Source organism: Pungitius pungitius, chromosome 19, assembly GCF_949316345.1.
Source record: "Pungitius pungitius chromosome 19, fPunPun2.1, whole genome shotgun sequence".
NCBI lineage: Eukaryota > Metazoa > Chordata > Actinopteri > Perciformes > Gasterosteidae > Pungitius > Pungitius pungitius.
The window spans coordinates 9180729-9203159 of record NC_084918.1 but is presented as its reverse complement, the minus strand read 5'-3'; the positions used below and the strand labels follow the sequence as shown (position 1 = coordinate 9203159).

General features: G+C 48.4%; 1 protein-coding gene across 5 annotated transcripts in view; it reads left to right on the top strand.

Annotated features, from left to right (window-relative positions):
• The window catches only part of zfhx4 (zinc finger homeobox 4), a 90707-nt gene that overhangs the window by 18490 nt on the left and 49786 nt on the right, over positions 1-22431 (top strand). For 4 of the 5 annotated variants that reach the window (XM_037456115.2, XM_037456112.2, XM_037456114.2 and 1 more), the window contains exons 2-5: positions 15789-18336; positions 18575-18793; positions 19250-19544; positions 21232-21773. In XM_037456115.2, coding sequence (XP_037312012.2) covers positions 15835-18336; positions 18575-18793; positions 19250-19544; positions 21232-21773 — 3558 coding nt within the window. In that variant the 5' untranslated portion in view covers positions 15789-15834. Of the gene's footprint in view, positions 1-4435; positions 4498-15788; positions 18337-18574; positions 18794-19249; positions 19545-21231; positions 21774-22431 lie in introns of those variants that run through there. The other variant, XM_037456113.2, reaches the window with a different exon arrangement.

The window sequence follows — 22431 nt, the reverse complement described above, 5'->3', positions numbered from 1 at the left end:
ACCAGGCCGGTTGTTTTGGGGCTGTTTGCTTCGGATTTGCCAGCAGATGGAAGCCGTCATGTGAGGCAATATGTACGATAATAGACTAACTGTGTTAAACTTCTGGCTTCTTAAGCCGCCATGTATGCGCCCGAACTGCATCCCTAAAAGCACCGAAGTGTGCAATTATGTAGTGGATGGATGTGGCTCAGGTAGCATTTACATGGAAGGAAGGGAGCGGCTTTCACGGATCAAATCAAACCACACCGTTCTTACATTTTCCTTTATTGCGATGTTTACCAAGGATTTGGTCGGATATCGTCTGGTTAGAGGGAGCTGTGGAACTGCGAGGCAGGTGTGTTTCATGTGAACGTCTGCGTGTGTGCGCAAGCTCTGCTGGTAGTGGTAGGTGGGGGGCATGGGGGTGGTGACGCAGCTTAAAATTGCCACCGTGACTTCCATATGACCCGACCCGACTTTGGGAGTAATTTATGATCAACCGTCATCATTGCTATTGCATCTGGCGTATGGAAATGATCCCGGGTCGAGGGAGGGGCGCGGGTCGGGCAGTGGAGAACATGAACACCACAAAAGCCGGTGCGGCCTGTTTTTGTTGTCTCTCATTGGACAGGATCCTCTTTCTTTGACCTTTTGCACGCCTTCCCTCGCCTTTCATATGTTAATGCTAGCCAGACCCGAGGAGGAAACGTGCTGGAGCTGAGTGGAGGAGGACAAAGACTCCCTCTCTCTCTTTCTCTGCCTCCCTTCCACGCTATATCTCCTCTTTTCTTGCCTCTTCCCCTCTCAACAACTTGACAGACTTTGACATGAAAGGAAGTGAGCGCTTAGCGGATGGGAGCGGTGGAGACGGCGTTCTCGCTGTGACCTGCACCACCTGTGAGGATCAAGTGCGCTGCAGCGGCCCTTGGTTATGTGTACGTGGAGTGTTATTTTTCGAGTGGCCCTTGTAGTGTGTATTGCAGATCGGTAATCGTTTGAGCCGTGTTATTGAGGAGCGACGTGTTGCTTTTCGAGGGAATCTGGTCCAGTTGTCATCTGTATTTCTCCTGCTTATCCGACTCGATGTTCTTACATCCAGTAAAGTAGTGTCTCTGGCGGGAATAAAATGATACTAATACAGTTACTACAACCCTCCCCTAACATAATACTCCGGTGCACCACTGTTGAGCGTGACGTGGTTTCGGGGCTCTTCTGGCTGGTTATGGGAAGGGGGCATGTTATCTGTAGGAAATGTAATTTTTGTCCTCATTGAAATCGTTCATTATTCAGGGCCGTTATCTAAATGTTTTTGTTGCTGTTGGTCCTGCGCCAGTAAGGATTGCGTTACCCTCTCTCTCTCTCTCTCTCTCTCTCTCTCTGTGTCATGTCTCTATGTATGTCTCTCTCTCATCTCGGCAGGCCTTCATCGGTCTCTTAAGGGAAAAATAGAAAGAGGGGAATTTTTCTCTTCCCCCTGCGCTCCTTCCCGTTCTCAGGCTCCACTGCCTTTTTTTACATCAGCCATCTCATACAGGATATTAGCCATGGAAAAACATTGGTCTGGGTGTTTCATTTAGAATAATATGTTTATTCTTTTCGTTTCAAAGTTGAAAGGGTGGGGTGGGGAAGAACAATTGGGGCCGTGTGTTCGAAGACCCTCTCTGTTTGATCTGAGGTCCTGCGGGCCCTGGGGGTGGCTGGGATTCTCAGGTTTAGGTCAAATAAAATAGGCTGCTGACAAAATGAGGCCTCTTTCTTCCTCTCGTATTGTCTCTGTGATTTGCTTTCTCTGCGGGGTGACTGTTGGTGTCTCTGTCTCATGTTCTCTGTAGCTTTCTGTCTTGTCTTTCATTTGCATGTGTGGTTTTCCTTTATTCCTGTGGCATGGCGGTCAGGTACAGAGGGGAGTTCATCGCACACAGGGATCGGCTTATCCTCAATGATATTTATTTTACTTTATTGTCCGTGCAACATGCAATTAAACTTGTTTTGTATATCAGTGTAGACTTGAAGCTGCAGCTACCTTTCGGGCTGCAACATTACTTGTCCTCTACACTCGTTGATGCATTCACTATGAAGGACACTTCCGCAGCTCCATTGAAGTGCCTCGATGTCCCCAGCTCACTAATTTAACAAAACATTCAGTAGGCAGTAGGTTTTAAGGGGGTTGCCCCTTCTTGTACATACCAACAAAATAATGCACAGTACAAAAAGTCGTATGCCACATTATATTATTGCCTCTCAGAAATTATTTTAGAAGCTGGCAAAGAAAAAAAAAAATCCAGAAAAAAATGTGCAGAGCTACCTCATCCAAAGAGAACTTGAAAAGACATGCCCTGAGTTACGAATGGGGAAAAAGTTGATGAATGACTAAGTTTCTCCAGGTTTTTAGAAAAGATACACCACAATAGCACAAGACGTCTCATGACAAATGATACATTCTCCCTCCTCGTTGGCCAAAGACAAAGGCGTGGATTGAAGAGGCAGAGAGCCCAGTCACAGGACAAATTCACATTAATAGACCGTGAGGGAAAATAGAGCAATAAGGAAAGAGTGATGCTCTATATCTACGGACATAAAAAAAATATATGCACATATCCGATCACCCTTTCATTTTCTTTGGTGCAGGTACATTATTTGTACGTGTGTCGGCATGTGCCCCTGACCATGCATACATTTATTTCTTATCCCCGACATGATTAACACGTAGTATTCCTGAAGGCAATAACATGTGGATATCAAGGCCATTGGCAGGGCTCGTCAGTGAATAAGTGGCAGATTAATTATGCATGACTGGGCTTAAACAAACAGTGTAATGAGACATGAGAAGAATTTACAAAGAATTTAGTATCACGGAGAGCTTCTGAGCTATACTAATGCTATTACTTATAATAACAATGATAATAACAATAACATTTTTTATTATAATAATAGTTAGTATTATCATTATTGTCACGGTTACTATCATAGTAATAAACATTCTGATCTCAATTTCTTTACATCATTAGCCGGGTGGAAATAGAAACATATGATGAAACCTTCATTCTCATGGCCACATGCGATTTTGTACCAGCAGGGATACAGCATTAAAAAACGGAATCTTACCTTTTCCAATTTAGTCTCAGTTTGATCTAAAGCAGGCGAGAGCGAGCATATGTCTCCACATCTCCCGCAAAGAGACTCCAGCCAACATTATTACTCCAAAACTCTGGCTCTTTTTTTCTGGCCTGGCACCAATCGTGGAATAATCTTTAATTATTTACTTTTTAAAGAAAAAAAAAGAATAAGACTCCCCTTTTTTCTGTGACAGTAAAGAAGAAGAGCAGAGCGGTTGCGGGAATGTTCTTGTATATGAAATTGTAGGTATTAACGGGGCCAGTTTTGTCAGCGGTTTAACTGATGTATCAGCTCTCTGCCCCTAGACTAAATAAAGTAGGGAGTAGACTGTTTAATCCCAGTTTAGATGAGAAGATATAGGAAGGCTTTGGAAGAATTGTTAGAAAAGCAAAGTATGGCTGAAGAATGGAACTCTTCTTTAACACAATACTCTAAACAAGTGTCAAGATGTGGGGATGGATGGTCAAGTGTTCCTTTGGGCTTGGAGAAGACACTCATCCTGATACCTTTTTCTAATGTAAAAATAGCAGCAGAGGTTTTGTTACAAAAGACTAGATTGAGCAATGATTACTTGCCCCTTCAGGTTGTGTGTATAGATTGACACTCGAAGGTGCAGTGCCACAAGTATAGTCTGTGAGTCTGTGTGTTTTAGAGTAAGACAAAATAAAAACAAGAAGAGAGATATTGCTGACTCTGTTCCTCTGCTGCCTTGTCACTGACCCCCACAGTCCCTGGTTGTCACAACCATGGCTACGCAATGCATATATAAAGCCAAAAAAAGAATGAGACCTTCATTTAATGTTGGCAATCAAACAGTAAGTACACACACACACATGTATTTTCATTTATTATTTTACAAGTTAGAGCTCAATTTGTTATTTCGTCACTTACATCTAATCATGGTTATTTCCTACAGCGAACGGCAAGGTAATGGGTCCATTTCATCTCGGGCCCCTCTCAGCGGGCTGCCACTGAATTTTTGTGACAGTGTTTATTCGATAAAAGAATATTATGGTGCTAATCTAAAGCCAGGCTAATTACATCCGACAGTTGTTTGTTTGTAGTGAAATCCAATTAAAATGTACACTTTTCAACTCAATAATAGCTCATCCCCCCCTCGTTCTCTTTCTTCCCTGGCACGGTAACTCGTAAAAGAGCCTCTGATGGCATTAAAAAAACAACAACTGCGCTTTCCTCGTGTTTTTTTGTGAGAAGAGGGCAAACTCGCAACAGCTGTCAGAAAAAGGGGGTTTGTTTAAAAGAGCAAATGGCTTTGGTCTAAAGTTCATTTTGGAGACCTCTCTAATTAAATAGAGAGCCAAAAGCTTAAGTTAATTAGTAATTCCCGGGGTCCAGAAATTAGACCCGTCACGAGTATTCGAGCTCTTGGAAAGCTGAAAGGTATGTGTGCGTTTGTGTTTTTGCGGCTTTTTCACAAATCCCTTATGCCTGCAGTCATCTCCGAACACAAGTGTGCCGGATTTTTGTGCGTCCGTCCGTGCCTTTTTGTGATGCAAGTCCCACACGTTTTCCACCGTTGAAATGCTCAAGACATTAATACTCTTGTTTGTGGCGTGTCAGAGAAGCTCTTCGGAGATGTTTAAGTGAGGGGCGCATAGCTTGTGGCGTCAGTCGGGATACCTGCCCTATGATTATGTTTATGAAGATAATAACAGGGCTAGCATTCCGCCGAGCACCGTCTTCAGAAAACAGTGGGGGTTTGAACTTTAAACTTTATTGTTGAACTGGAAGGTTCGGTCGACAAGTCCGAGACATTTCCGCACAGTAGGCAAGTGTCTCTGTAACTGTTATTTGTGGAAGCAGATGTTCTCTTTTCTTCTGTCCTCCTCTCTTGTACTTTACAGTGTAATTGTACAAGATAAGCACAGGTTAAGTAGACATAAATCAGCTGACTTTAACACACCGGAGAGACACGATGTCCCTGCCTGTTTAGACCATAATAGACTAATAGCTAGCGTTTGAGACCGACAGCAACCACACTGCTGTGATGTAATGCACTGACTTCAATGCACTATCCTGCTACGAGCTGTACTTCTGGCATGTTTCTTGGTCACTTGATATAGATAGACATCTTCCACCAAATAGGGTAACATTTGTGACATTTTCTTTCCTTTCCTAAAAAGGAGCGAATGTTAGGCAACAAGTAAACAGGGTTTCTACATTAGCTTGTAATGCTTGATGATAGGTTTCAAAAAATCAGCAGGACTCAGTGCTCTTGCAAAACTGATTTCAGGGCTGGAAAAGCACTACATGCTTTTAATTTCCGACTGCTGTGCTTGTGACAACGCAAGTATTTAAAGAAAATACCACGCTATTTTTGAGGCCCCGGAATGAGCTTCACACACGAGCTGTTTCGCAAGAATCCCAGTTATCATAGCCCAGAAAAAGCAGAGAATCAGAAGCTCGGGGCAGTTGATACAGTATAACCAGCCATTTATATTTGCCAGGTGGATGTGAAATGCCTGCGTCAGAGACTGCTCTCAGTGTCTGTCTGTGAGTGTGTGCTATCCTTGACTGACGTGGACAATGTTTGCCTAACCTCTTCTGCGCTGCACCACCACGGCCTTGTCAATTTAAGTGTGTGTGTGTGTGTGTGTGTGAGAGAGAGAGAGCGAGAGAGAGTCCAGCAATGGCAGCTTTCATTTTTAATGTTCTCAGCAGTGTTTTTCCTAAACAAACCTGCTGAGAGGCGGTCTGAGGAAAAAGAGAGGGGTCTGAATCAACACAGATGAGTGATATTTGCAATTTCTTTTCCTGGGGTGATATAATATAATCCTGTGCATCCCCACACCCCAATAGAAAACACTTTTTTAGAGAGCAGATTTTTTTTTCAGGCTTTGTATTTAGCAGGATTATTAATTTCACTTGTCATATAATCCCACCCTGCCACCCCCTTGGACTTGCTATGTTATTGCAAAGAGGAGGTGTGTATGGGCATGGTCTCATGCTTCGGCCTCATCCAAAGGATAAGGCTGTGATTTATGTAACAGCTAAGCCCTTTCATATTGTGTATGTTGTACCTTACAACAGCACGATGAGCAGGCTAGATTAATATTTATTTAGCACAGGCAAATCATCAAGGATTAAGCAGTCATCATTTTAGCATTAATCCATGTCTCTGGTGAGATGCAGAGACAAAGCGAGGCAGATTAGTAAGCGCACAATCCCACAACACCACAATTAGTCGGCGACTTGCTCCCCTCGACTGTGCAGAGAAGGAGATGGACGGCAGATGTGCAACACGTGCCCTCAAAGTTTGGCTTCGTCGCGTCTTCCTTCGTTAACTATCATCGCCACTGCTTGTGTGCCCTGCCTCTTTCTCAGCGTCATCTCTCTCCTGAAGAAACCCGCGTCGGAATTAGCAGTGGTTTGTCTGATTCACTCATCTGACGTAAATGTGTCTCATGATCTTTCCACTGTCAGAACACACATGCACACTGACGCACACAAAGACACACACACACAGAAACAGGCTGACACACATGCAAGAGCAATGAATACTTCTTTCTTAGCTCCAACCACGTGGGAGAAGGATACTTTGCTTATACTGTGTGAGTCTTTCGGAGTGCGAGTGTGCGTGTATGTGTTTGGAGTTACTTGGGAGTCTGTAAATAAAATGACATTCTTTACTAATTGAGTTAAACTGCTTTTCTGGAGATTTGACAAAAAAAAAAAAAGAAGATGAAAGCTCCCAGTGTATTTTTTGTGTTTGTACTTTGCGGGCTCCGTGTATCTGTGTGTGTGTGTGTGTGTGTATTTGAATGTGTATGGTGTTAATCTAATTAGCTTTTAGCACTCTCAGGTGGTGACCAACAGAGATGCCGTGTGTGTATCACTGTTTGTTAGTTTTATCCTCCAGCTTTAGCTAAAGCATCCAAGTACCCCTGAAAAAAAGCTGTATTAAGAGTAGTGTGTGTGTGTGTGTGTGTGTGTGCGCGCATTTGTCTGCGTGTGGTGTCGGTCAGGGGCAACCCCTCACATACGGGGGCAACAACATGGAACAGGGAAGGGGCCAAAAAGAGCATTGGAGAGCCGGTGTAGTGCAGTGAGAGGTGATTCTGGGAGGTCACGGGGGGGGGGGGGGGGGGGGCTCCAAACCAGATGTGAAGGCGATTGAGAGGAAAATAAAAAGAGGAGAGATAAATAAAAAGAAGGCACAGACAAGTCGTGCTGCGATAGAGAAAGACAGGGTGAGGCATAGAGAGAGAGAGAGAGAATGGCATCCTCAGTTCCCCTTTGCCCTCCTTCCTCTCTCTCACCCGGCCACTGAATGTTAATGGCTTTTCTGCCTCACCCCCCTATACGCACACACACATACCCCCCCTCCCTCCCTGCTATCCCTCCCCATGGACACTGGTGCTTTGTTTGTGGCAGTGCTTCTATTCTTTCAAACTTAATTACCTTCTTGCCTTTTGTGGCGTCAGGGGCTGGAAGTTTTGCTCTGTGGCGGTGGAGGTCGTCACACATTCTTCGGCGGTGCTTTCCCTTAATCTGGGGGCGGGTGGAGGCGGCGGCGGCGGTGGTGGGGGGGGGGGGGGGGTTAAGGAGAACGAAGGGGAAGAGAGCGGAGCTTCCACCAGCATGCACCACCAAAGCGGTCGCAGCGCCCCTCCCGTGGACGCGAGCGTACGCGTGCACGGGCGTAATAGTCCAGGCATAGGCTGCCCTTTGTTTGTGCGGTTCATTTCCAATCAACCCTAATTAACTAGAGAGTGTTTCCAGATTGCCGGCGAAAGAAAAATCCCCATTTTTTTTTCACTCCCCTTGGTCTTTTCTGTTTTGAGTTTGAGGAAGGGGAGAGTAAAAAAAAATGGAGGCATTAGCAATGTAGATTGGCTTTGCCTTTGATGCTTAAAAAAATCTTTAGCAAGGGCAGCAATTGGTGACTGCGACCGACCCAGCAGTGTCTGACTGTTTATTTTCATGTTTCAGTTTGAGTTTAGTTTGAAATATTGCCTCTTCAAAGGCATGAGACTTGTGCATATATTTAGACGGGGCTGTGTAAGCCCAAAGTCCATTTGTAAAAATGTTAAAGCCAGTCAAAGTTCTATTTTATCCATTAAACTTGACAGAGACCTGGGATTCACATACAAAGCATAATGAAAAAACGTTTTCACACAAATACATTTTTACCCGGCTCTAAATTCAATGGGATGTCCTCCAGCAGTGACTGGAGGACATGAAAGATGTTTTCACCTCATTCTGCTTTAAGTTTGGATAGGGGCTGGCGTAATCCGATCCTAAATCAGATTTTGGGACCCATCTGTGGCTTGAGGGATGGGATTCTCTCAATGAGAGAGAAGAAAAAGACAAACATGGCCCCTGGGTTCACTATTTGTTCTTACCTGGTCAACAAGTTTGTTTTTTCATACTTGACCATTTTTTGGATCGGATAACACTCTCATCTCACGTGTTACTGATTATTTCCAAGGTCAGTCTGAAATTTTCTAACAATGTAATATCGGGTAAGCACCTGAGGGCAGTTGAGTGTATGTTACCTGAGCAACCAATGAGACCAATTTACTTGTCATCAACCTGAGGGATAGGACCTGCATACCTAGTCCTGAAAAAAAAGCCCACTTCCGTCCTCTACATCTCTCTTCTTTGCAAAGTGTCCCCCTCTATTCTTTCCTTCTGTAGCCTGAGATCATGGCTGATGATATATGCATAGTTTGGATTTTACCAGCATAGGTCATTTGTCGAACAGGATTCTTGTTCTAAACGGAGTGGCGCTTGCTTTAGGTGTCTGGGGCCGCGCCTTGCAATAATGATAAGGTGTCTTTTGGTAATGAAGGCCTTTGCTTACAAGGGAGACACGGGGTAGAGGACAGACGGACAGGAACTGGTGTGTGTGGGGGTGGGGGGGGGGGTTGGGGTGGTATCAGGAAGATCTAGTGCACCTAAGGTCTAATATTACACCTCCAGGCAACAAACAAGGGTTCCATGAAAACCCTCGGTGAGATTAAGGAGTAAAGAAGACAAAAAACACTCGCTGACGCAAAAGCCCCCCCCCCCTCTCATCCTTTTAAAAATGGTCTTCCTCTGTCCTCCCTTTTAAGACTTTAAACAGAGAGCATTAGGCCCTCCTCTGTGATTGTCTGCATGTGTATGTGTGTGTTTGTGCACGCATGCATCAGCACTCTTTGATGGTAGCCAAAGATCCGCTTGCATTGTGAGGAGGGAGATAATTCCCCTCCTTCATCCATTTTGTTTTTCATCCCTCCATTTCTGCATGGCAACAAATAAACAGGTCTAATTAGACCAGAGTAGGCCTATTCATGCCGCTGACAGTGGGAGATGGATGCAGGGGCTTTCACGGTGCCCTTCGCCTTTGTCTTTGGCTAACACATGGTGACATTTTGATAGAAGATTTGGTGTTAGACCGAGGGGCCACATGCCGAGACGGGGGATGACCTTCTAGGAGACCTCAAGGAATGGACACAGAGCCATAGTCCCACGCTGTCTTCTGACTTTGTTGTTTGACTTTACCGGCTTTCTTGGGCCACCTTAAAGCTTGAGTCTGGCTTTAATTTCATTAGGTTTCGGCTGCCGACACATGTGTATCCAAACATTTTGACAAGTAGAGAGGACAAAAACATTTTAGGCCACATACCCAAATCACAGATCTGCCTTATTCCAGTGTTTACACATCATATAAATATTCGCAGCAGTATTAACAGCGCTGTCTTCTGTTGCATTAGGATATCGGACAGCTAGTGATGAAGAATTTGAACGTAAAAGATCACTGTGTAAACAAAGACGGCAGTGTGGCCACACTGCAATTATGGGTTTTGGCACTTAACAGGTTGCATCTGTGGCCAATGCCTGGTAGACAGACCGGAGGACAAAAGCAGGAGGAGACCCTGACACCACTAGAAGCTCAGTAACTCAGGCCCGCACTGTCAACATGTTGCCGCAACACTTTGCGCATTATCGGAACGTTTATTACAACTCAACATGGGCCCCAGCAAAGGCAGTTTTGACAATTTCATTGTAAGCTTCTGTAAGATCCTATCAACACCTGAAGTGCTTATAACAGAGTGAAAGACAGTAGAAAAGTTGGGGGGGAATCTGGTAAAAAAAAGTGGAGAAATTGTCACGGTTTGGCTTCGCTTCCTGTTTTAGTTTGAAGTTTCATGTCTCTTGTGGTCCTGGGTTAACTTCACTTCCTGCCTTGTCTTGTGATTGCGTGATTGATTCCACCTGTGTCCAATCACCTGCACCTCCCTTGTGTATTTAAGCCCTGTGTGCCAGTTGTCCTTTGTCGCGTCATTGTCCATGTCAGTCCTCGTTGGTGCACGTTCTGCTTGAGTTTTTGTTTGAATAAATAGCACTTTGTCGGAAGACCCTGCGTCTGAGTCCTGCCTGCCTGCCTGCCTTCAACCTGCACCAGCCGATCGTGACAGAATGACGCGACCATGGAAGGACTCAGCAGGGTTCGATTGGGTACACCCAATATTGGGAGCCCGAGTCACCTTTGCGGGTTCCCGCAGGAATCCAAAGGTGGTTCGGCGGGGCGCTTGCCCCCCAGCCACTCACGAGCCCTGGTTCCCGGACCTTGAGACCCGACAGCGGCGGCGCCGTCCAAACCGTCCGTCTCCGCCCGTCCTGGTTCCAAGACCCCCGTTTCAGCCCGAGTGGGCCCCAAGACGCCCGTTTCAGCCCGAGTGGGCCCCAAGACGCCCGTCTCCGCCCGAGTGGGCCCCAAGACGCCCGTCTCCGCCCGAGTGGGCCCCAAGACGCCCGTCTCCGCCCGAGTGGGCCCCAAGACGCCCGTCTCCGCCCGAGTGGGCCCCAAGACGCCCGTCTCCGCCCGAGTGGGCCCCAAGACGCCCGTCTCCGCCCGAGTGGGCCCCAAGACGCCCGTCTCCGCCCGAGGGGGCGCCGAGACGCCCGTCAGCGCCCGTTCCTGCGCCGAGACGCCCGTCAGCGCCCGTTCCTGCGCCGAGACGCCCGTCAGCGCCCGTTCCGGCCCCCAGAGTCCAGTCTCCGCCCGTTCCGGCCCCCAGAGTCCAGTCTCCGCCCGTTCCGGCCCCCAGAGTCCAGTCTCCGCCCGTTCCGGCCCCCAGAGTCCAGTCTCCGCCCGTTCCGGCCCCCAGAGTCCAGTCTCCGCCCGTTCCGGCCCCCAGAGTCCAGTCTCCGCCCGTTCCGGCCCCCAGAGTCCAGTCTCCGCCCGTTCCGGCCCCCAGAGTCCAGTCTCCGCCCGTTCCGGCCCCCAGAGTCCAGTCTCCGCCCGTTCCGGCCCCCAGAGTCCAGTCTCCGCCCGTTCCGGCCCCCAGAGTCCAGTCTCCGCCCGTTCCGGCCCCCAGAGTCCAGTCTCCGCCCGTTCCGGCCCCCAGAGTCCAGTCTCCGCCCGTTCCGGCCCCCAGAGTCCAGTCTCCGCCCGTTCCGGCCCCCAGAGTCCAGTCTCCTGGCCCGTCCCCACGGCCCCTGATCGTGCCCCCTCCCTCCCCTCCCTTGGTCCTCTCCCCCCCACCCCTGGGGGCCGTCTGGGATCCGGCCCTTGAGGGGGGGGTGGGGTCAGGGGTTGGGGAGCCGCACTGCTCGGCGCCCCCCGCCACGACGACGCCGGAGCCGCACTGCTCGGCGCCCCCCGCCACGACGACGCCGGAGCCGCACTGCTCGGCGCCCCCCGCCACGACGACGCCGGAGCCGCACTGCTCGGCGCCCCCCGCCACGACGACGCCGCAGCCGCACTGCTCGGCGCCCCCCGCCACGACGACGCCGCAGCCGCACAGCTCGGCGCCCCACGCCACGACGACGCCGGAGCCGCACAGCTCGGCGCCCCACGCCACGACGCCGGAGCCGCACAGCTCGGCGCCCCACGCCACGACGACGCCGGAGCCGCACAGCTCGGCGCCCCAAGCCACGACGACGCCGGAGCCGCACTGCTCGGCGCCCCCCGCCACGACGCACGGCCGCCGACCCGGCAGACCCCCCGAGACCCAGAGGCCCGGCCGCCGGCCCGGCAGACCCCCCGAGACCCTGAGGCCCGGCCGCCAACCCGGCAGACCCCCCGAGACCCGGAGGCCCGGCCGCCGGCCCGGCAGACCCCCCGAGACCCTGAGGCCCGGCCGCCAACCCGGCAGACCCCCCGAGACCCGGAGGCCCGGCCGCCAACCCGGCAGACCCCCCGAGACCCTGAGGCCCGGCCGCCGACCCGGCAGAACCCCCGAGGCCCGGTCGCCGACCCGGCAGACCCCCCGAGACCCCGAGGCCCGGTCGCCGACCCGGCAGACCCCCTGAGCACCCCACGCCTGGCCGCCGCCCCGGCAGGCCGCCGGACCTTAGCTGTCGGGTCCCCACCCTCCCTCCCCTTGTCTGATTTTTTCCGGTTCTGCTCCCCTTTAGGACCGTCTGGAATTCGGTCCTTGAGGGGGGGGTTCTGTCACGGTTTGGCTTCGCTTCCTGTTTTAGTTTGAAGTTTCATGTCTCTTGTGGTCCTGGGTTAACTTCACTTCCTGCCTTGTCTTGTGATTGCGTGATTGATTCCACCTGTGTCCAATCACCTGCACCTCCCTTGTGTATTTAAGCCCTGTGTGCCAGTTGTCCTTTGTCGCGTCATTGTCCATGTCAGTCCTCGTTGGTGCACGTTCTGCTTGAGTTTTTGTTTGAATAAATAGCACTTTGTCGGAAGACCCTGCGTCTGAGTCCTGCCTGCCTGCCTGCCTTCAACCTGCACCAGCCGATCGTGACAGAAATCCCCTGCTTTAGACGGCCTGCTTCTCTCAAGGCTACTGAAGAGTAGATGGGGGAGAGAGGAGGGGAGGGGGGGGGAAACAATGAGTTTCTTAGCCCCTTTTTTCGCATCAGAACTAGCAGTGTCCAAAACAGGCATTCCTGGGCTATTATTTGCCTTTCACTGGATCTGATCTGCCACTTTAATTACCTCAGTGTATGTGTGTGTGTTTGTGTATGTGTGCGTTCGTATGTGTGAAAGCAAAGGGACATGCTTAATTAAAAAACAGAGGTAGGAGCGGCTCAGGCCATCTTTTGTTCTTCTCTTAAAAGAAGGGAACTGTTTCTGCAGTGTGGAAAAACCTATCTCTTTTCAAATGAAAGGAGTGTGGTTGGTTAGCGGAGCGAATAAACCCAGTGGGGGAGAGAGAGAGAGAGAGAGAGAGGAAGGTTTCCTAGCTAGCAGTAACATGATCTGTCTTAAAAGAAGCAGGACTGCGCTCCGCTACGGGGAAAGGGGCTAAGCCTGGGGAACTGGACAAAGACGAACATTTGAGACAAATGTCAAGTAATAACCCGATTACAAGTTATTCTACTGATATGTACAAGTCTCAAGATTTTGGTTTGGCCTTGGAATGAGTGATAAAAATGAATAATGGACAGTTGTGTTATTGTTAGCAGGCAACCTCCTAGCATTAAAGGCTGGCATCTCGGTGCCAAGTGCTTAACACATTGGATATCCACAAGACATAATTATATACTTACAGTGTTAGGAGATGCATAATTCATAAACCTCAGTGTTTTATGTCCGAGCTACAATTCAAAGGGGGTTCTCCCCAGTGATATAAGCAGTGAAATGACACCACTGACAAGTAGTAAATCCTGTCGTATGTGTCGCATTAGCTCCCGAACCCACTGCTTCTGAGCAGCTTTACCCTCAATCACAATAAAGACAAACCTTGTTAAGAGGGACACTTGTGGACAACTGAAATGTGCATGTTAGACTGCATGTTCGACCTTTTTAGCGCTAGGGTGACCTCATTGAAGGATTTAGGTCAAAAAGCTACCTTAGAAGGAGTTTAAGTGGATGTGGCAGAGCCTTTATCTGCATTATTTTTTCTTTTATACAAAGTTATCTTTTTTTTCTTTTTCTTTCCCGGCCAAACAGAGATATATCCAGAATTGAGAAATTTGTGGTAAAACAGTCTCTGAATGTGCGTGTGTTAGTACCGTGCATTCTTGTGGCATGACTCATATTTGGCCTGTTTCAATTCCTCGCTTGCGTGTAGAACACAAAGCTAAATGCTGCTTATATCTTTGCAATTACAAGTGTGAGTTAACCTGCAGACAGATGTGTTTGTGTATAGGGAGTGTTGGAAACCATAGTTGTTACCTTCAGGATCTGTGCCTTTGACTAGAAATCTCTAGATCAAGAAAACTACAAGCCACTATTGCACCTTATCTGATTTATTTTCTCAAAGTTGGTTAGATTTGACTGTTTACAACACACATTTTCCAGTTAAAAACTTTTGGCGGACATTTCTGCACGCCATTAGTACGTCTACTCTTTATCCCGTCTCAAAGTACATACCTGCCTTACGAGGCAACTTTGCCGTGTTTGTGTCACAGGTCTACCTCCGTGCTTTTGTCACATCCGTGCTGAGCAGATAAGCGTTTCTTTAATCTCACAAATAGAGAGACAGAAACACAGAGTGAGACACAGAAAGAGAAAACATAATTTAGCCCTTTTAATCTATCACTAGTCCCCATGGAATCATCTCTGGGATATGTCAGATTAAACCTGATTAGAGCGCGTGCACACACACACACACACGCATGCCCCCACAAATATACTCACACACATGTTTGATTTCATTCCTCACGCTTTTACTGTCCCATCCACTGGCTTTGTTTGGCCCCGGATTGTTGCAGATTAATCCTCTAATTGCTTTGTAGCTTTGTTGTGAGAGAGAGATGGAGTGTAGAAAAAGAGAGGGAGAATTAAACAGCAGGTGGATTGGGTTAAAGGTTAACATGACTCTTTCAAGCTTTCTTTTAATGCCAGCTCATTTACACGCAAGGATCTAAAAAGGTGCTGGTGCTGTATCAAGTGGAAAGAAACTGGCATGCAGAACAAGTTCGTTTGTTGTATTTAGCTGCAAGAAAGCAGTTTCTTCTAAGTAGCGATGAGGCCTCAGTTCTCAGGCTCCTAGTCAGTTGTTTTTTCTCTTCCTCTTTAGTTGATGAGAAATCATGGTAAATCATGATTATAAAATTAAATCAGTTTGTGGGCTTACGATGCTTTTTGTACATTTCTGGCATCCATTCATGTGCGCCTTTGCATTGCATTTGTGGCTTGTTATGAAAAGCCAAGAGATTGAAGTAGTGAGGGTCTGAAAGATGGGCCGCCACCCAGGATTGATAACATCTCACTGGTATTCCAAACATCATTCTTCATGGAAGCTCATTCTATTTCTCCTTCTCTCTCTGTCTCTCTAATCTCTTAACATGGCATTAGCACACACAGGACAAAACAGAGGTACAGCTGCTCCCAGTGTTGCACAGTGGTATGCCGATCAAAGAGTCTGTTTACTAGACAATTGAGGCATCCCTATAAACTTCCCTCCTGCCGGCTGTTATGGGAGCAAGGCATTCCATTTATTTTCCCCGTTTCCAAGCGCTGGTTCCATCTCCAATAAGGGATGAAACTTTTGTTCAAGGATGTTTTTTTTTCCTTTGGTTGGAGACAGAGATGCAAGCAGGAGCAGTTGATGTTGGTTTTCTAAACTTTTCAAAAGTTGTGTCATGGTGCTAGCTGCGTAACACTTTTTTTCTGGTAGACTATTAGTTCTAGTTCAAGGTTGAATGCGGGGTGGGAGTAACTTGGACATTTTTGGAACAAAGTTAACCCTTTGTATAGATTATGCCAACATTATTGGCTGCAAGACCATTTACTAAACCCCTGTTGTCCTTTTCTTTCATCTCCAACTCAGGTCCCTGTTAGGCTGGATGAGATGAGATCCCTATGTAGTGGTCGTCATGGCAACTTGTGACTCTCCCCCTATGGTGTCATCACGGCAGCAGGAACATGGTGGCCAGAGGCTGGATGCTGCTGCTGAGGACAACTCCGTCATTGCCATGGAGACCAGTGTCGCCAACAGCAACAACGCCAACAACAACAACCAAATGTCGCCTGCTGCCATTGGAAAGCCAGAGAATGGCCTTGGAGAGCCCACTGTGAGCCTGCTGAGGTCATCTTCTACCCCCGCCAATGTCAGTGGAAACACCGACCCTGTACCTGAACAGAGTCGGAGAGAAAGCTTTACTACTGGTAACAAAGGGAGTGTTACCGGGACTTTACCAGGAGGAGGAGTAGGAGGAGGAGGAGGAGGAGGAGCAGCTTTGGGTTCGGACTGTTCTGCCCCTGCCACATCTCCTGTGGCACCGGCAAAGGAGATCCCCTGCAACGAATGTTCTAGTTCCTTCTCCAGTTTACAAAAATACATGGAGCACCACTGCCCCAACGCCCGTCTGCCTACCACTGGAGGTCACGAGGAGGGTGAGGAGGTTGAAGCGATGCTAGGGGAGGAGAGTGGAGATGAAGGAGAGCACGAGGTGGGTTCTGCAGAAGTAGGGGAAATGAACAGTGAGATGGAGATGGAAGACGATAGTGATGTGGAGAACCTGAGCGGCGAGATCATCTACCAGCCCGACGGCTCTGCCTTCATCCTGGAGGACGCCAAAGAGCAGTGTGGCAACCAGGGGGGGCTTTCTGGGCCTCTCCAATTCAGGGGCCTGCTGTCCCCCCAGACCTTCCCCAATGCCCAGGGCAGCAGTGGACAGAGTGGCCTGAGCCCAGGGGGAGAGCGGTTGGAGCAGCCCGCTGCACCCATGTCCTTCTACCCCCAGATCATCAACACCTTCCACATTGCTTCATCCCTGGGGAACAACCCCCTGGTGGCCGACCACCCCTCCTTCCCAAATACCTCAGCTGGAGGGCTGGCGGGCACTGGTCCCGTGTTGCACAGTTTTCGTGTCTATGACCTCCGCCACAAGAACGACAAAGACTATCTGAAGGCGGATGGTGCAGCCAAAAACTCCTGTGTGTCCAAAGATGTCCCCAACAATGTGGACTTGTCCAAGTTTGAGGGCTGTGTGGCCGATGGGCGGCGGAAGCCTGTGCTGATGTGTTTCCTGTGCAAGCTGTCTTTTGGCTACAGCCGTTCCTTTGTGACACATGCTGTCCATGACCACCGTATGACCCTGAATGATCAGGAGCAGAAACTGCTGGGCAACAAGCACGTCTCTGCCATCATCCAGGGCGTCGGTAAGGACAAAGAACCTCTTATAAGCTTTTTGGAACCAAAAACTCCCCCCAACTCCGTGCTACCCCACTTTCCCACTCCTGCCAACTTCCTAGGGCCAGACACGGGGCTCCGCGGTTTGTGGAACGCTTTCCACAATAGTGGCGAGAGTACCGATTCCCTTCAGGCAGGTTTTGCCTTCCTGAAGGGCAGTGCCAGCAGCTCCTCCAATGACCAAATCCCCCGAACCCACACCATGCCAAAGGCTGAGACCAACCCTAACCTCGGGGGAGGGGCTGGCGCCCACAGAACCCCCAGCGGGAGTTCTGCTGCTGCCTCTGTTGGCAACCTGGTAGGTCTGAACTCTGATAGTGACTGCAGGGGCCACGTTAGGGACACATGCACTTTGCAACCCAATGGGCAGGACCTGAGCCAGTACCCGCATGTCAAGCGTGAGCCCAGTGCAGTTGGAGGAGAAAGTCCAGAACAGGATGAAGATGCTTACTCCAATGGGGGAGGAGTAGAAATGGAGGCAGACGAGGAGGACGAACAGACCATGACGATGGAAGGCCAGCGGGCTGACAGCACCAGTAGCAAAGATTTCCTTATCTTAAACCAAAGTATTTCCCCCCTTTCCAACAGTGTGCTAAAGATGAACAGTGACAGCAAAGGCCCTGCGTCCACCTCCTCCCTGTCTGCGTGTGAGAAGATGGATGTGGAGAAGAGCTGCCTGTCCACCGCGCTGGCAGCAGCAAGAGAGCGGGAGAGCAGCAACGACTCAACCAGTGAAGCCCTGGCGGGACAAGATGGGTCGTCGTCATCCTTTCACCCCCTTGACATGATGATGATGCGCAGAGATGACGAGAGTCCCGGACCTCTGCATCAACACACAGGAAATCCCAGTACGCCTGGAACTCCGGGGACGCCCGGCACCCCTGGTCCAGGGGAAGGGTCCCCAGGTAGTGGGGTGGAGTGCCCCAAGTGTGACACCGTCTTGGGATCGTCGCGGTCTCTGGGAGGGCACATGACCATGATGCATTCGCGGAACTCCTGCAAGACGCTGAAGTGTCCCAAGTGCAACTGGCACTACAAGTACCAGCAGACGCTGGACGCCCACATGAAGGAGAAACATCCAGAGTCCGGTGGATCGTGTGTGTACTGCCGCACAGGACAGCCTCACCCTCGTTTAGCCAGAGGAGAAAGCTATACCTGTGGATACAAGCCTTTCCGCTGTGAGGTCTGTATATCTTTTTTTTTCCTCTCTACGGACTTCTTTTTAAATCGTAAAAATGTTTTAAATTATGATAACGTTTTTTTTTTTCCGGATGGTTTTTATTAGCCAACTTTGATCCTTGATTCAACACAGACAAATCTATTGTTTTTATGGAAATAAATGCTAATAGAAACTGTATTCCATGATTTTAATCAATATGCTGTAGATGATGTCATAACCTCTATTAATTCTTCCCTTTTAGGTGTGTAACTATTCCACCACCACAAAAGGCAACCTAAGCATCCACATGCAGTCGGACAAGCATTTGAACAACGTACAAACGCTACAGAACGGTGGCAGCGAGGCACAGTACAACCACAACCATAACCATGCCAGTCCTGTACCCAGTGCCAGCCTCGGTGGAGGCTGCGGTGCACCCTCGCCGTCAAAGCCCAAACAGAAGCCCACTTGGCGCTGTGAGGTAATAAAAACAACAGTGTCATTGTAGCGCTGTGGTAGCTACACGCCAATTTGCTTCTTTTTATGTCTGACCAATAAGCCAGTTCTTTCACTCGGCGTCACTATGTCTATTATTTTCTTTGGCCACATCATCTGATCTCTCATCGTGGTTATTCTGAATTGTACATTCTAGCATTTGCTCCAAAACTTGTTACAAAAAATAACTCATCAGCATTGCACAATTAAAATGCTCGCATCTAATGTTTTTCTGTGTATATTAAAGGATTTCTTAATCATTATCCATTTTCACTATAATATCAATCAATAATCAATAATCGTGCATTTTAGAAACAATTGCATACTGAATTATAATTTAATTTGAAATTGAATTGTAAAACATTGCTTTGACGACGATAAAGAAAACTAGCAAAGTCGGAGACCCTTAAATGTGAAGTATATCCCGCCTTGCTTCCAACAGGTGTGTGACTATGAGACCAATGTTGCACGGAACCTGCGGATCCATATGACTAGCGAGAAGCACATGCACAACATGATGCTGCTGCAGCAGAACATGAAGCAAATCCAACACAGCCTCCACATGGGCCTGGCCCCGGCCGAGGCAGAGCTCTACCAGTACTACCTGGCTCAAAACATGGGCCTGGCAGGTGTGAAGCTGGAGAGTGCAGCAGGCAGCAGTGGCCCAGATGCTCAGATGATGATTAACCCGTTCCAGCTAGATCCTGCAACCGCCGCGGCTCTTGGATCTGGTCTCGGTGAGTGATGCCAGATTTGAAATTCAGTATTAGTTTTACATCATAGCTGATTATTTTTTGGGGGTATTTCCGCTCAGGGTGTGAGAAAGTATTTGGCTTTTTGATTCATGCGCCCCTGAGCTCCTTTTTTTTTATTTCTTCTGCTCATCTTTCATTTTAATTTCTGTGTGTTTTGTCTCATTTATATGATGCCATCTGGGTATTCCTCCTTTCCTTTGTTGCTCTTCATTTTTCTTCGTTCCCTCTAACCTTTTCTTTTCCTGCTCCCATCCCTTTTACCTTGCCACCTCCACCCCCCCCCCTCCCCATCAAGCCTCCCCCCCTCCCCACACACACACACTCATCTTCTCTTTTTCTTCCCCTCATATCTCTGCTCTCACATTGTCCCTCTGTCATTGTCTCCTTTCTTTGACCCCTCTCGCTGATTAAAAAATGATTATGAGACGCCACATGAGAATTATTCTTAATCTTTCATTTGTAATTTTCTTAAGTCAGCTTAATCCCTCCCCCATACACACCCCGCCCCACCTTTGCTCACCCGGGAGAGGACGCACACTCCTACACGCACACATATACACACACTCTCACACAGCAGGAAGCGGATTCCCGCAGGAGTGAGAGAGATTTAACAGTGACCCTGTAGTGTTACACCCCCAATCCCTCTTCTAGTGTGGAGGTCACAGCCCAGCCAGCAGATGTACTCTCAGTGAATTACACTGATAACACACAGCTCCCCATAGTGCGCACAGCTGTACACAGGTTAGATGGTGTGAGCGGGTTGTTTCTGAAAGTCACACAAACATGCACGCGTACTGTACATGACGGATTAATTAACACGGTTACGTGTTTTTTCTTAAAACCAGCACACACCGCCACACAAACACTCCTTTAGTCATCTGCTAATTGGGAAATGTACTTGAACTGGGCGATGATTCAGACGATTTGTAATCGTCAGATCCTCTGTGCTCCCAAATAAAGTGTTGAGATATTATCTGAAAAATGACACGTTTAGCTTTGGTAACATGCATGGAGAGACAATGAAGGGATCAAACGAGAGAGTTAATTACATTTCTATGAATGGCAGATATATTTTTTTTTCCCTTGGTGGCCCGGCAGAAGAAAGAGGAAACTTGTACAATGCATTGATCAGCTTTTCAGATCCCTGCGTGGATGTGAGAAAAGCCCGGAGCCATGAAAACCGTTGTCCCACCATTGCCTCGAGTAGTAATTAAAGCTACCTGATGAGCGAGTTAGCAAGTTGAAAAGGATGATTGTAATTGATCCTGATTCAATCCTATTAGGGTTTTTTTTATAGACTAGACTTTGTAAGGAGCCCTAGCCCTCTGTGAGGCTTTATTTTATCAAATCCTTTTGTGTGAGAGAGGCCTGCATGGAGGACTCACTTTTCTCTCCACACTTTAATTTCATTAAACAAGCTTTTTCTCCTTTATCCGTTCCCCATGTGTGTCAGCCTTTCATATTCATCCGCGCTTTGTCTTTCCGTCACACCTCTTCTTCTTTTTATGTATCCCCCTTTTTTATCTGCATACTACCTGCCTTCTATCTCACATATCATACTCCTATGCGAGTATGTATGTAGGCCTCATGAAAGCCATAGGTTTTAAACACCTTCTTGTCGTTTCCTCTTCCTTGTCTAACCTGCTTGTGTCCCTCATTCCCTCCACAGTGAATAGTGACCTATCAGCGGAGTTGCGTCTTGCCAGTGGTCAACTCATGGCAGACGATCTGTCCCTGGTGTCCTCCGGTGGAATGGGGGGGATGTCCTCATCCGACCCCTCCCTCGCCTCCTTGTCTCCACCGATCAACGACCCCTCCCTGCGCCTGTACCAGTGCGCTGTGTGCAACTGCTACAGCACGGACAGCCTGGAGGCCCTCAGCGCCCACGTCAACGCCGAGCGCGCTCTGCCCGAGGAGGAGTGGCGCTGCGTGGTCGGCGACGTCTACCAGTGCAAGCTCTGCAGCTACAACACCCAGCTTAAGGCAAACTTTCAGCTGCACTGCAAGACTGACAAGCACATGCAGAAGCACCAGCTGGTGGCCCACATCAAGGAGGGAGGCAAAGCCAACCAGTGGAGATTAAAGTGTGTGGCCATTGGCAACCCCGTGCACCTCAAGTGCAACGCCTGTGACTACTACAGCAACAGCGTGGATAAACTGAGACTGCATGCCACCAACCAGAGGCATGAGGCCGCCATCCGCCTCTACAAGGTAAAAGTCACAGTTTTTTTTGTTTATGTTGTGCAACAAATGGCTGTAGTAGCATTCTCACTTGTATGCAACTCAGGGGAACATCATTTATTTTAAGGTCAGATTTGAAAAAAATAGTAATTGGATCCCATCTTCTAAAGTGATCCCGTGTTGCCATGAGGATGGAATGGCCGCGGTGAAGGAGGTCACTCACAGCATGATAACCGTTGGATATGGGTATATGTTTTGCTTTTGACCAGCTGGCACTAAACAAGTGTCAACCAGTTCAAAAATTCAACAATGAGTTATAGCATCTTAAATCTGAACATTTTAAGTAGACCAGATTATGTTAACAACTTAAAGAAACAAACATTTCAAAACATGTTTCCATAACCCAACTTCAGTAAAAAAAAAGTCTATAATTTCTTTGTTGAAGATGTTTGTGCATAACGCAGTGATCTTGAAGCAATTGAATTCATTCCAAAACCTGTGTTTTGTCTTACTTACAGTTCCAAGCTTTGAGTGGATTAAGCACACTGGCATTCTCACTGTTATTTAAAACAGTCGTAGTAGACTTAAACAGGATGTACGTGTTGACACGGGCTGAACTTGGCATGGGATGAGTTGGAGATGTCTATCCTCAGGGACTGTTCACTAATTGCATTGAAATATTTACAAT